The sequence below is a fragment of the Cygnus olor genome, chromosome 10, assembly GCF_009769625.2.
Source record: "Cygnus olor isolate bCygOlo1 chromosome 10, bCygOlo1.pri.v2, whole genome shotgun sequence".
Classification (NCBI taxonomy): domain Eukaryota; kingdom Metazoa; phylum Chordata; class Aves; order Anseriformes; family Anatidae; genus Cygnus; species Cygnus olor.
The window spans coordinates 9279340-9292133 of NC_049178.1; the positions used below are offsets into that span (position 1 = coordinate 9279340).

At 66.9% G+C, this 12794-nt stretch overlaps 1 protein-coding gene across 1 annotated transcript; it reads right to left on the bottom strand.

Moving 5' to 3' along the window:
* Positions 1-5006: 5006 nt before the first annotated feature.
* LOC121075517 lies at positions 5007-7801 on the bottom strand. Its single transcript, XM_040568902.1, has 2 exons — positions 7326-7801; positions 5007-6485 (listed from the first exon to the last, which is right to left on the bottom strand). The coding sequence occupies exon 2, from the start codon at positions 6348-6350 to the stop codon at positions 5244-5246; it is 1107 nt and encodes a 368-aa protein (XP_040424836.1). The 5' UTR covers positions 6351-6485; positions 7326-7801; the 3' UTR covers positions 5007-5243.
* Positions 7802-12794: the final 4993 nt, after the last annotated feature.

Below are 12794 nucleotides of genomic sequence, written 5' to 3' on the forward strand. Positions count from 1 at the left end.
CCCGCGGCGGGGCGGGCCGGGGGCTGCGCGGGCGGCGGCGGCGGCGGCGGCGGCCCGGCTCCGAGTGGGCGCCGCAGCCCGTGCGCTCGCCATGGGGCTCCGCGGGCTCGTTTGCATAGCCCCGCCCCCCGGCCCCGCCCCGCCCCGCCCCGCCCGCCCGCCGGGGCCGCGGGTTCGAGCCCCGCCCCCGCTCACCTCCGGCTCCTGCCTTTTGTTGCCCCGCTCCGGAGCCTCCGCGCCGGGCGAGGCCGGGGGGGGGGGGGGAGGCCGGCGGCGGCCTCCGGGAGCCGTCGCTGGGAAGGGAAGGACCGGGACCGCGCCGCCCGCCCCCCGCCCCCAGCGCCACCGCCACCTCCTTTGTCTGCAGGGCCTCGGGGTGCCGGGGGCTCCCCGGGCGCAGCGGGAGAGGCGCCGAGGCGGCGGCAGCGAGCGGCGGGGCTCCGGCTCCGAAACCAACCCCGACAAAGAGCGGCCGGGCGGACCGGCGGCCGGGCTCCTTCCCCCCGCGGTACCGCTGCCGCTGCGACCCCCGCCCGGGCTCCCCGGAGAGCCCCCGGCCCGAGCAGGGGGCCGGAGCCGTGCACAGCCCCCCGGGGCCGGCCCCGAAAGGCCCCAAACCCCGCTTTGTGGGGCAGGGGTTTGGCAAAGGCAGGGCCGCCCGAGCACCCCCCTGGGCCTGCAGCGGGGGGAAGCCGGGTGCCTCTCTCTGCTCTGCTCCCCTCTCTGTGCCCAGCCATCCCCCGCTGCTTTTCCTTTGGTTTGCCTTAAAAACCAGGAGTTTTGTCACCGGCTCCTCACCGCCGGCCGGTTGCTGCGTGCGGGAGGGTGCGTGCCCGGTGCCTCCCAGCAGCAGTGCAAATACACGGCACGAAACCCGACCTGCGGGAGCTCCCCCGGGCTCGGAAGAGGAGCTGGCGTCTCCCCCGCCCCGGGAGCCCCCCTCGTCCCTCGAGGCCGGGGCTGAACAAAGCCTGCCCTGGTTTCCCCCGCTCCCTTCCTCTCCTTGCCGGGACGTCGGGCTGCCACCAAACACCGGGCAGGAGCCCCCGTGCCCCCCGTGTACCCCCGTCACCGCTCCGGAGGTGGTGACCCACATTTGGCAGAGGAAGAAACTGGGGCAGCCGCTGCTGCCGGCTGCACCCGGCCCCCCCCCCCCCTTCCTCCCCAGCCCCGGGGGCTCTGGGTGCCCGTGCGGGGTGTCCAGGACCTGCAAAGGAGCTGGGTGCCCCCAGCCCAGCCCAGCCCCACATCGTGGGATGGGGCTGACCGCCAAGCTCCGGTGTATCATTAACCCAGGACTGAGCCATTAAGGGGCCCAGCCTCCCCCAGGTCCCCGGTGCTGTAAATCAGCCTTCCTGCAGCTTCCCTGCTCCACTTCAGGCCTGGGGCTTCCTGTCCTTGTTCAGTGCCGAGGTTCATTGGTCCCCCCCCCCGGCCTCTCCATGACACCTCCAAGCCTCGCCACGGGTCACCGTGTCCCCCCGTCGGGCGGCTGATCCCCCCATCCCTCCCAACAGGAAGGAGGGGACAGCCTCCCCCGGGCCCTGGGAGCCTGGTGTCAGCGCCTCAACCCCTGCCCACCGGCCCCAGGTGGGCACCCACCACCGTCCCACTGCCCTGTCCCTGTCCCCATCCCCGTTACGGTCCTCATCCCCATCCCCATCACCTCCCTGTGCTCCCCGGTCCCTCTGAGCGGAGGTGACAAAGGCACGAGGCTCCCCTGGATGCCACAGCCCTGATGCAGAGGTGGGGGTGACAAAGGAGGATTTGACGAAGGCGGGATGGAGCCCAGGACTGGTTCCTTGCTGGACTCCCCCATGACCCCACCCCCCCGCATGTTTGAGATATCTGGGCCTTTGCCTCTACAGCAAGGGTGTCAAATGCTTTCTTAAATGGGGTTTTATTATTGTAAGAGCCTGGAGGTGGCTCTGGCCAACTTTCTGCCTGGGGACAAGCCAGCAGCCGAGCTGTTCCTCCCGGGGTCCCCTCTGCACACCAAGGGGCTGGGGACCAAAGCATCGCCCCCCGGCATCCCAAGGGTGGGCAAGGCCCCAGGTGGGGAGAGAAGCAGAGAGCACCCATCCTTCGCTCTGCAGAGCTGGGGGTGCTGAGCCCCCCCCGAGCCCCATGGCAGTGCCAGGGGAAGGCTGCCCCGCGCACCCCACCGGGCTGCCGTGATGGATGGCCAAGGCGCGGGGCTTGCCAAGCCCTGCGTGTTTGGACGGCGCCGTGTTTGTGTTGGCAGGGGCAAGGATGTCATCTCCTCTGCCTCGCGGGGTGACGAGCTGGGAAAGGCGGTGGGGGGCTGCGCCAGGAGGGTGTCCCCAGGGGGCCTGGGAGCCACCAAGATGGCCTGGGAGCCATCTGCCCTGGCGGAGAGCAAGAAGCCTGTCCCACCACACACAGGGACACAGGAATATGGGGCCATGGCTCCCACTCAGCAGGGAAGATGTAGCCCCATGGGTGGGGATGCCCCCAGCAGGTCTCGCTTGGCCCATGAGGAAACGGAGGCAGGAGAGGAGGGGTTCAGCTCCCTTCACTCCCACTGCTGGGCACAGCCTCGTGGCTTCTGCTCCAAGCGCTGGTGATGGCGCTGGGCTCTGCGGCATCTCCTGCGGGGCCAGGCGCTGCCGTGGCTGCTCGCTGGTGCAGCATGAGGAGGAGAAGCTCGGGGGAGCAGCGAGAGGACGGCCCAGCTGAGCTTTTCCAGGAACTGGAGGCAGCAAGAGCATGAAAGGCAGCAGCTCTTCCCCCAGCAGATCGATGCTGAGCCCAGCTTGGGAGCTGAGCATGTTCAAAGAGCGGGTAATGGAGACGCTCCGGGCAGATCGATAGCCTCCTTCAGGGGCAGCAGCTGATCCTGGCAAGGTGGGCAGTGAGCTGCCTGGCTCGGGGCACAGCTGGAGCCCTTCCCAGGCTGGGGACACGGGCGGGACACCCCAGTTGCAGTTTGGGCCAGGTGTGTCCATCCCTGTAGCCACAGGGTCCCTTCCAGGCTCCCTTCCCCGGAGGAAAGCAGCGCATTGCCCAAACGTGCTGGCCAGCTTTTGGGGATGCAGCAGCTCTGAGACACCGAAGTGCCATGTAAGTGGGTCAGTGGCACAGCCGTGGGCATCGGCGGGCGCCGAGGAGCTGGAGAGGACACGCGAGTGGCAGCAGGAACAGCTCAAGGGCTGAAAGAAACTGGGACACCTCCGTGCACGTGGGTCCACGAAGAGAAGTTTGGCCAGGAGCTGGATAAGAGCATGGGGAGGAAAAAGCAGCAGCAAATGGTGGTGCTGGGGATGTGCTCAGGGACGGCCACCCGACCCCAAACCTGTGCTGGCACTCGGCGTTGTCCACAAGATTTTGCAGAGGCCTCTGCCAGCTGCTGCCACCAGGACCCCTCGGTGCCCACCTCCAGGGGAGTTCTGGCAGCCCTGGGCTCCTCGGTCCCGAATCTGGGCTGTGGGACTCAGCGGCCGCCCCCCAGGACTGCTCGCCAGGGCTGCCTGCCTCCCTTCCCCTGCACATGGGTAGGACGCTGCCACCACGGCCCGCCGCCCGCAGCATCCTTCCGAGGTGGGGAAAGGACGCGCGGGCTCGGTGCAGAGCCGTGCACAGCACCTCCGATGGGGACACGGGGAGGGGGGGGAGGCCCCTCCTGGCTCCCCATCCCCTGGCTCCCCCCCAGCTTCGTGCCCTCCCCTCCCACCTCCCCTTCCCCGACCGCACACCGAATCCCCGTGGAGGCGATGCTCCGGCAGAGGCGGGTCGCCGTGGCAACCGGCGCGGGGGCTGTGCAGGATCTGGCCCCCGCTGGCCGCCGACCCAGCGCCCCTGCAGCCCCCCCCCCCCCCGGGCCCCAGCTGAGGGTCCCGGGTGGCGCACCGGGGGAAGCCGCTCGTCCTGCCCGGCCGTCGCTGCCCGGCCACCTCCGGCGCTTCCGAGCCCCCCGAGGACAGCGGCCGGGAGCTCTCTGCCTGCCTTCCAGGGCAGGGGGGATGCTTTGAAAGCCCCCAGCCCCTGTCCCCTCCTCCGCAGGGTAATTTCCATTTTCAAACCCCAGTGAAAAGGAGCCTTTTTCCTCTTTGTTCCTCTTCTCTCTCTCTCTTTCCTCTTCCCCCCCCCCCCCCCCCAAGCCCCGTCTTTGTCAGCTAAAAGATGAAACCCACCAGGGAGGGGGTGGGCCTGGGGGGGGGCCGCCGCACCTCGACCCCTTCCCACCCCCTGTGTGGGGCCGGGGGCTGGCCCCGATCCACCCCGCCGCTGCCCACCACCAAGGGGAAATAAATCCCCTGGGGCCACGGGGGTCGATGGGCCAGGCCCCGGTGGGCCACGCAGAGCTGCGGGCGGCCGGGCTGGGGGGCAAGCGGCCGAGGAAGCAGGCGGGGGGCTGGCAGCCCCAAGCCCCGGGAGCACTGCGGCGTGTGCCCGGTGTCGGCTGTGCCGCAGCAACCGATGGAGGAGAAAAACAGCCCGGGGCGAGCCGTGCCGGGAGAGGCTGCGGAGCGGGAGACAGCCACAGCGGGCGGGGAGATGAAACGGGGAGGAAGCGCTCACCTGAGCCCTGCTGCTGCTGCTGCAAACGTGCTGGGGAGGCAGAGCTGCCTCCAGCACCGCGAACGCAAACACACCCTGCTAGGAACGGCACTACTGCGTTCCCAGCTCACAAAGCCTTGGCCAGGTTTGCGGGAAGGTCACAAGCCCCGGTGCTGGCTTATTTTATTTTTTTTCCCCACCACCAATGTGAGCTTTGCAGAGACTCGAGGTGGGAGAACTCCTCGGGGGGCAGTTAATAACCAGCCGAGGCTCTTCCCCCAAAGACCGAGCACCTTCTTGCAGCTCCCCCGGGGCTGAGGGCAGGCCGTGAGACATTGGCCTGGGATACCGCAGCGGGGGTGCCTGCAGCATCCCTGGGGAAACACCTGTTTTGGAAGCAAACCTGGCTCGGAGGCAGGAAGGAAACAGTAGGAACAACTTCCCCGGGGCGAGAGGAGGCTAATAACCACGCAGGTGTGGGGCAGGGTATTTATTGGCGCCCTGGGAGGGAGGTGGTGAGGCGACAGTGCGGTTGGTGACAGGCAGCTATTTCCCCCCTTCCAGCCTTGAAAAACATGTGGGGACCCCAGCAGGCACCGGGCAGGGATGCCTGCACAAGTTTTGTCACCCCTTCCAGGTGACAGCAGGGCCAGAGGCCGTGTCCCAGAGCCCCTCTGCCCCCCAAGCGTGCCCCAGGCGTCCTCTGGCTTGGCTGGAGGGAGTCAGGGGGGTGTGCACTGCTGGGGGCGGACGGACGGGCGGATGGACAGACAGCTGGCTGGGTACCACGCTGGCAGCACAAGAGATGGGTGGGCACGACCTGGGAGGGACAACGGGCTGGGAAAAATGAGCAAATTCCCTGGGCTGGTGGTCTTAGGGACTGGGGAGGGTCGGTGGCACGGCATGCGAGTGAGCCCGCTGTGGGGGGTGAGCACCCTTGGGTGGGTGAGGGTGCGGGGGATCTGCTGGCATGGGGCAGGCGGGCGGCTGGGACGGACAGCCGGGCCCTGTTCTCTCTCTGGAAGGAGGCCCGGGAGGCTCTGGGCCGGGGCGTGGGGAGCAGGGGGCTCCCCGGCAGGCAGGGAGCTGCTGGCACGGCACCGCCGGGGCGCAGCGCGTGGGGACAAGGACATCCCGGCTGCCGGCCCGCCCGCGCGCCGGGGCAGGTGGCGTCGGGTGTCCGCAGCTGCGAGGCCGCCTTTCATCTCCGTCCAGGCCGGGTCTCGCTTTCCCGTCACCTGCTGCCCTCCCGGACGGAGGCCAGGAGGCAGGCGGGCAGCTCGATGTGCGCGACGTGGCCGCGCTGCCTGCCGGCCCCAGGGCAGCGATGGGTGCAGGAGCAGTGCCCTGCACCCTGCTCCCAGCACCACGTGCCCTGGACGCGTTCCCTCCAAACTTCCAGACGCCCGTCGGCTCCGTAACGACCGGCAGTGGCTGCGGGGGAAAATGCCGGGCCCGCAGCTGTGCCCGTGCGGCTGTGCTGAGCGGTGTGCGCAGCCCTTCGCCGAGGCACTGCTCCGGGAGCGCAGCCTGACGAGCTGGAGCGGCGGAGTTAATTGGGGGGACAGGCGAGCTGAACTCATCATTAAGGAAAGCGCTGCAGCAGGTACCGGCAGCGAGAGGCTGCCTGCCTGTCCCCCCAGGCTGACAGCAGCCCCCGCGGGAGGTGGTGACAGCCGGGATCCCAGGGGGGCGGCTGGCGGCGCATCCCCCACGCACGCTGCAGCCCTCGCCCGGAGCTGCCAGTCCCAGGAGACCCAGGAGCGGCCTTTGTCGTGGGGCAGGACGAAGGTCGGGGCCCCGCTGTGCGAATTTGGCTGGAATAACATCTCCCGGTGAGCACTGTCGTTGTCATTGTCATTTCTCCTGGACACCGGGGTGGCGGTGGCAGAGCTCCTCCTTGGGACATCGGCGGTGCACGGGCCCTCTGCCCACCACCTCCAGGACCCCCAGTGGGCTGGGTCCTTCCAGGGCCAGGAGGAAGCAGGAGGAGATCCAGCAGCAGCAGGAGATGCCCGAGGAAGATGGCAGCAAGCACTCAGTGCAATGAGATTCACAATGCATCCTCCACCCCACCGACAAGGTCACCTGGCCCTTCCCCTGCAGCAGGACCTGTCCTGGTCCTGGGGGCAAAGTGGAGCAAGGTGGGCTGCTCCCCCCTCAAAGCGCCTGTGGACCCTCTCAGGAAATTGCTATGTCCATTGCTATGGGCATCATGAGGCTGGGGGACGATTTCTTCCGTCCTTACAAGTAAGCGTTCACTCTGAAACCTAATGGTGGGGCACGGTCCTTTGGTATCCTGCTGTGTGTTGCTGGAAGCAAGCTCCACAGGGTTTACCCTGTGCCTCATCCCTCCCATGGCCGTGGCCTGTCCAGGCGTGGCTCACCTCCCACCGCTGCCTCCTCTCCCCAGTTGGCTCTGGAGAGCGCAGCACAAAACCCTCCTGGAGCCCACGTCCTCAGCCAGCGCCGCAGCCGCCTGGTGGGGGACGACGGGCTCGTTCGGAAGCTGCTGGCTCCCATCGGGGGGACCAGTGTGTTTAACGAGTCGATAACCTAATCACAGGCACATTTCTAATTAAGTTTGTTAGTTCTTCCCAATAAACAACATATGGGCTGGGGCCACGTGCTCCCCAGCATCCGTGCCCCGCTGGGCGGTGCGGGCAGGAGGAGAGGCAGCTCTGCGCCTGTGCCCTTTCTCCTCCCAAACCATCCCCAGGGACCACGCTGTGACACCCCCAAAGCACCAGGGGGTACCCCCGATACTGGGGTGCGGGTACCGCTGTGGCCAGTCCAAGACCTACCTCTGGCTCCTGGCCGTGGGTCCAGGAGAGCAAGAGAGGGAACTGCAGAGCGTCCCCCGGGGCCCCGGGGATGAAGGCACGCCGTGGGCTCTCTGTGGGGAGAAAGGAGGGGGCAGCAACCCAACCTCCTGCCGAGGCGACCCCCAGGGGTCACACAGGGCCCACCACCCCATACTCTCCTCGTCCCTCCGCCCACCAGGCACCCGTCCGTCCATATCTGCCCGCGTCCCCTCGTCCTTCTGCCCACCCAGCTCCCCTCGAGCCCAGGGTGCGTGAGCAGCCCCCCCGCTGCTCATTAGGTACCAGCACACGTTGCCGAAGCCGGGCCCAGCACCGGGGCACCCTGCTCCCCCCTCTCAGCCCCTGCCATCCCCAACTCGGCTGCTGCTGGCGCTCGTTATCTCTGAGATCCCACCTTGCCGGCGGAGGAGCGAGGCAGGACGCCGCGTCCCCTGGGAGCGGCAAGCCGAGCGATAACGAAATCGCAGCGGTGAGGAGAAATTACCTTGCCTGAATTTTAAAAACTTCTCCCCGGGTTGCCGTGGCAACCGGAAAGGTGCATCACGTTGCTGTGACAACCCTGAAACACCCAGGTTTTGCCTCGAGGGCTCCAAGGCAGCGGGTTTTGGGGAGGGAGCGGGTGGAGGGCGGGATGCCCACCCTCGCCGCCCGGCCCCCCCCCGCCACCTCCAGCCCTGCTGCTGGGAAGCGCTGCTGGAAGGGCTCGGGAGGACCGCGGGGCTCCGAATCGAGGCGTGCAGTGGTCCCAGGAGGTGGCAGGGAGGTGCGATGGGCTCCAGGTGCCCCCAGCCCATGCTGGTTTGGCCACCCAGGCCCACGGGGAACACGCGACAGCCAGCTGGCCCGGGGAGCCCCTGCACGGGGGGGGTCCGGGTGATGCTTTTGGCTCACAGCCCCCAGATGACCATGGGCAGCATTGTCTGAGCGCACGTAAATCACTTGGCCACGGAAATAGCCCCAGTGGAGCAGAAAAATAGCAGGTGACTCACGCAGAGGCAAAGGGTCCAAAATAGCCCCTCCGGAGCACGCCTAAAATTAGTCTCCCTGCTGGGAGGTCCTGGCTGCATGTCCTTGCCAGGGCACAGCCGTGGGGCAGGGGCTGCAGTGGGCTTCTCCCCGGGGCGATCCCATGCTCCCACCCCCCCGGGCCTGGCACCAGTCTCAGCGCCGCAGAGCTGAGCTGGCCCCTCACTGCGCCCACCCACCCCATGGCTCCCCAAAACCATCCCCAGGCACCGCTTATCTGTGGCCTGCACCCCAAAGTCGGTCTGCGGGAAGGGACCCCACAAAGGTCTCATCCTGCTGCAGGATGCCCCACGCGTTTGGCCCCAAGCAAGAGCCGCGAGCCCCAGAAGATGTCAGTCTCGGGGTCTGCAGGCTAACGGGGAGACAAGGACGTGCCCCCAGCCGGCCTTGGGGGGTACCCTCTGCAGGCTCCCCATGCCAAGTTCGCGGTTCCTGGTTAATTAGAAGAAGGGATGAATAATTCCTTTTTATAATGCAACGTGGTGCGGCAGATGCTGTCTGCCTCGTCTCCGCGCGCCGCACGCGGGAGCCCGCGTTATTATGCTCTCAGCAGAGTTATTTATACACTGGGACATTTTTCAAAGCGCTGCTTTGATGGTCTTCCACCAGCTCGGAAAAAAAAGTAGTCCATCCCAAAATAACCCGAGTGAAAGTCACAGCTCTTCATTACGCACATCTTCAACCGGGGGGCTCGAGAGGCAGAGAACAAAAACCCGTCACATTCCTCCCATCAAATCCACCCTTTTCAAGTGCACTTCAAATGGGCTCGAACCGCCGTGCCGGCTAGAGGAGCGCTAATGATGCCGGAGGCGCTCCCATCGCAGCCGCTCCCCATGGGGAGCCCAGGCAGCAGGGGCAGAGCTGCCCCCCCCCGGTCCAGGGGCGGGGAGGGGGTTTAGCAGCCCAGGCTCTTTTGGGGCGCCCTGTTCCCCACGCCCAAAGCCTCGCCTGGCTTTTCCCTGCATGAGCCGAGCTGCAGGAGCGGTTCTCCCCCCGCGCCAGGAGGGGAACGAGCCCCCAGTCGTTCCTCCAAGGAACCGGAGCGAAACCCAGCCGCTGCTTCCCCTGCGGCGCCTGCCCACACGCCCGCGCGTGCACCCCTCAGCCCTGTTTGCTGTTAAAGGGGGGGGGGTGGGGGGAAAACGTTTGTAGGTGGTGACGAATCCCTGTGAAAACGTTTCTGACACGGAGCCGTCTCCCATCCAAGTCGCTCCCCACACCCGCGCCTGGCAGAGGGCCCGGCTGCGCATTCGCATCCAGCCACGGGACCCCGGCACGGCACCGCTGCCCCTCGCTGCTGTCACTTTCCTCGCCTGTCAATCGCTCGCCCCAGGTCCCCCTGCCAGCCCCCGGCCCCACCGAGGGGCTCGTGCTGCGCTGGGTTTGGCGGAGAAGTGCCCGTGGGCATCCCGAGTGCGGGGCCCCACCGTTTTCCTCGCCCCTTACCCTGCTGCCCTCCAGCCGAGGGGCTCAGCCCCGCAGCCCGCGTGCCTGGCAGGCGAGGGCTGGCGGGGAGCCAGGGAGAAGAAAGGATGGGGCACTTTCCTCGAGAGGAGAGCTCTGTGGGGAGGAGCAGGAGCGCTCCGGGTGCTCCCGTTCACTGCAGTGGGATTCCGGCTGGAGCTCTCCACCGGGGACACCGCTCGTTTGGCCTCCGGATCCCGGAGCATCTCCCCCAGCGGAGCCCGGTGCTAGATGGAGCCCGGGACGGGTGAGCCTTGAGGCCAGCAGGGCCCCGGATCCCAGCACCCATCTGCTTTCAGTTTCTTCAAGCAACACCGGAGCCCCCCGCTCCACCCCCTGGGCGGGAAATTGCATCCACATTGCTGCACATGGCAAGTCGATTAAAACCATCTTTTTTCTGCCTGAGCGGGGGAACCCAAAGCAGGCGATTCCCGAACCTCTCGGTCAGAGCGGCAACGCCACCACCTTGCTGCTGCCAGCCCCAGATGGGGAAACTGAGGCACAGGGAAAGCTGTGGGGAGACCCTGGGGCTGCAGCACAGCAGTGACCACAGCCCTGGGGAACTTTCCCCGACCCTCTGCCGAGTGCCTGGCTCCCATTCCCCTTCCCAAACCCCTCCGTGCCTGCAGCCCGCACCCCTTCCCCACGAGGCCGGGATCACTGCAGCTGGGGCTGGAGCAGGGGCGGCTGTGGGGCATTTGGGCGAAAATATTGACACAGAGAAGGGAAAACCGCTCCGGTGTAACCCAACACCGTTTCAGCCACGTTTAGCAGGAGAAGGGGACACAGCTGTGTTTAAACTCCCTGCAGCGGTGAAAGGTGATGGAGGGGAACCCTGCGCCACCCCCCACAGCCCTCAGAGGGGGCAAGGATGCTCACGTGCGGTGCTGGCATCCGCACGCACGTGTGCACGCGTGCACAGGGGCACAAGTGCACGCATAGGTGCACGAGCACACACGTGCGCCCCGAGAGCTCCGAGCGCAGCCCCAGCCCCCCCGCCCCTCATCTCAGGGTGCTGGGCACAAACCCCCCGGGAGCCAGGGACGAGGCGCGGGCCGAGCGGCGCTGCCCGTCCCCGCCGCACGCCGAGCTGCGCCCCAGGTCGGCAGTGCCGGTGATTGATGAGCGCTGCAGGGAGAGGCTGCCTGCGTGAGCCACTTGGCTGCTTTCCTCGCCTCAATTAGTGCGCCAAAGCTCGCGGCGCGAGAAGGCCTCCTGGAAAGCCGGGGCACATCAGGCTCAGGAGCCTTAACGTTAGTAATTCTGAATGCCAGCCAGAAAAAATCATAAACCTTAAAAACAAGATGAGAGTGACCTTTAATTGTGCGTGTGTAGAGCTGGAAGGAGCTGCAGCCTGGTTGAGCCCAAGGCCGTGGCAGCCCTTCCTCTTCCTCTTCCTCTACAGAGGCTGCCGCTCGGCAATAGGGAGAGCGAGGCGGGGAGGGACGGGGACACGATCCCCGCACCAGTGCAGCCCTGCCCACGCAGACGTGGCCGCCAAATCTTTCCCCACGGCCCCGTTGCCCCTCCTCTCAGCACCCCCCTCGAGCCCTGCCCTGCCACACGCGGAGGCCTCGCACGTGGGCCCAGCTCCCCGTCACTCACAGGGGACCGCGAGCAGGGTGCAGCAGCTCATGGCCGGACCCTGCTGGCTTCCCAAGGGGGTGAGCTCAGCAGGAGGCAGAGGCAAGAGCCCAGCGGGAGCTCCTGGGTGGTGCAGGAGCAGGAAGGGCTGGTGGCACTGCGTAATCAAGGCCTTCCTTGTCCCATGCTGCCCCAGTGGGACATTTAGGGACAAGGTCCCCAAGGAGGGAGATGTTCCCTGGCCTCTCCCAGAGCTGCCCCACTTGCACTGCAAGGGGTGTGTGTGTGTGTGCAGATTTATCCCTTTCTCCCAAGGGAATTTCCCTCTCTGCATTCCCAGCTCCTGTACGTCCCCCCACGGAGCAGGGATAAGACCCCCTGGGCCTGAGTTGAGCAAACCAGCGCAGCCCCAGCTGGCAGCGACACGGGTCAGGATCAGGCCAAGGGGCCACAAGGGCCATGAAGGCTCCTCTCTCCTCCAGGGGTCCTGCCCCACCAGGGATGCCCTTCAGGGACCCATTAAGCCAGTGCCACGTCTCTTTCTGCCCCACGGGTGAGGGTGTTTGAGAACAGCTCCAGAGCCCAGGGAAAGCCCCGGGGACCCGGCCGCCTCGGCACGGGAAGAATGACAGAGGATGGCCAAAAACAACGACGGGCTGCAAAACAAGGCCCAAGCGCAGGGCAGCAGCCTGGCCCCTGGCTCTGGGATGGGGCACGTGGTGCCAGGCACGTCCCTAAGCCTGCTCCCACCGCGCCCATCAGCCCACGTGGCTTCTTTCCTCCCAGAGCCGGGTCCCCAGGGAAGCAGGGACACCAGGTCCCCCCGAAGGCAGTGGGCCACAGCGCATTCACTCACGCACAGCCACATTTCACTGCCTAAATTGGAGCTGCGGGCACTGGCAGGCGCTGGCAGCCCCGTGTCCTGTTGGGGCTGCACACTGGCCTGCCCCCTGCAGCAGCTTGTCCCCTCCCGACAGGGTGAGGGGACACGGGCTCTGCCCCTGCCACAGCAGCCCAGGGAGGCTGCCACGAGCGCCTGTCCCCTTGCAGCGGGGTTGGGACCTCGCTGGGTCCCTGCTGCAGTCACCCAGCGTGTCACTGCCCAGCACATCACCGACCAGAGGACAGCTGGTGCCGGGATCTGGCTGCAGGGTGAGCGAAGTCCCGTGCCTCAGTTTCCCCGGCTGGCCTCAGGCAGTGCTTTAGCATCGAGCATCACGGCGGTGGGTTCTGTGGTACGGTCGGCCCAGTGGGGGGCGGTGAAGGCTTCCCAAAGCCCCTCTATTGGGGTGCCCCATCTGGAAAGAGAAATCACGGCATGGACGCACACGGCAGCACAGCTTGTGCTGGTTTAGGGTGACCTCTGCACCTTCA

Coding starts and splice junctions, on each gene's coding strand:
- LOC121075517 (XM_040568902.1), bottom strand. CDS start 6,350: ATGTTATTCCAGCCAAATTCGCACAGCGGGGCCCCGACCTTCGTCCTG.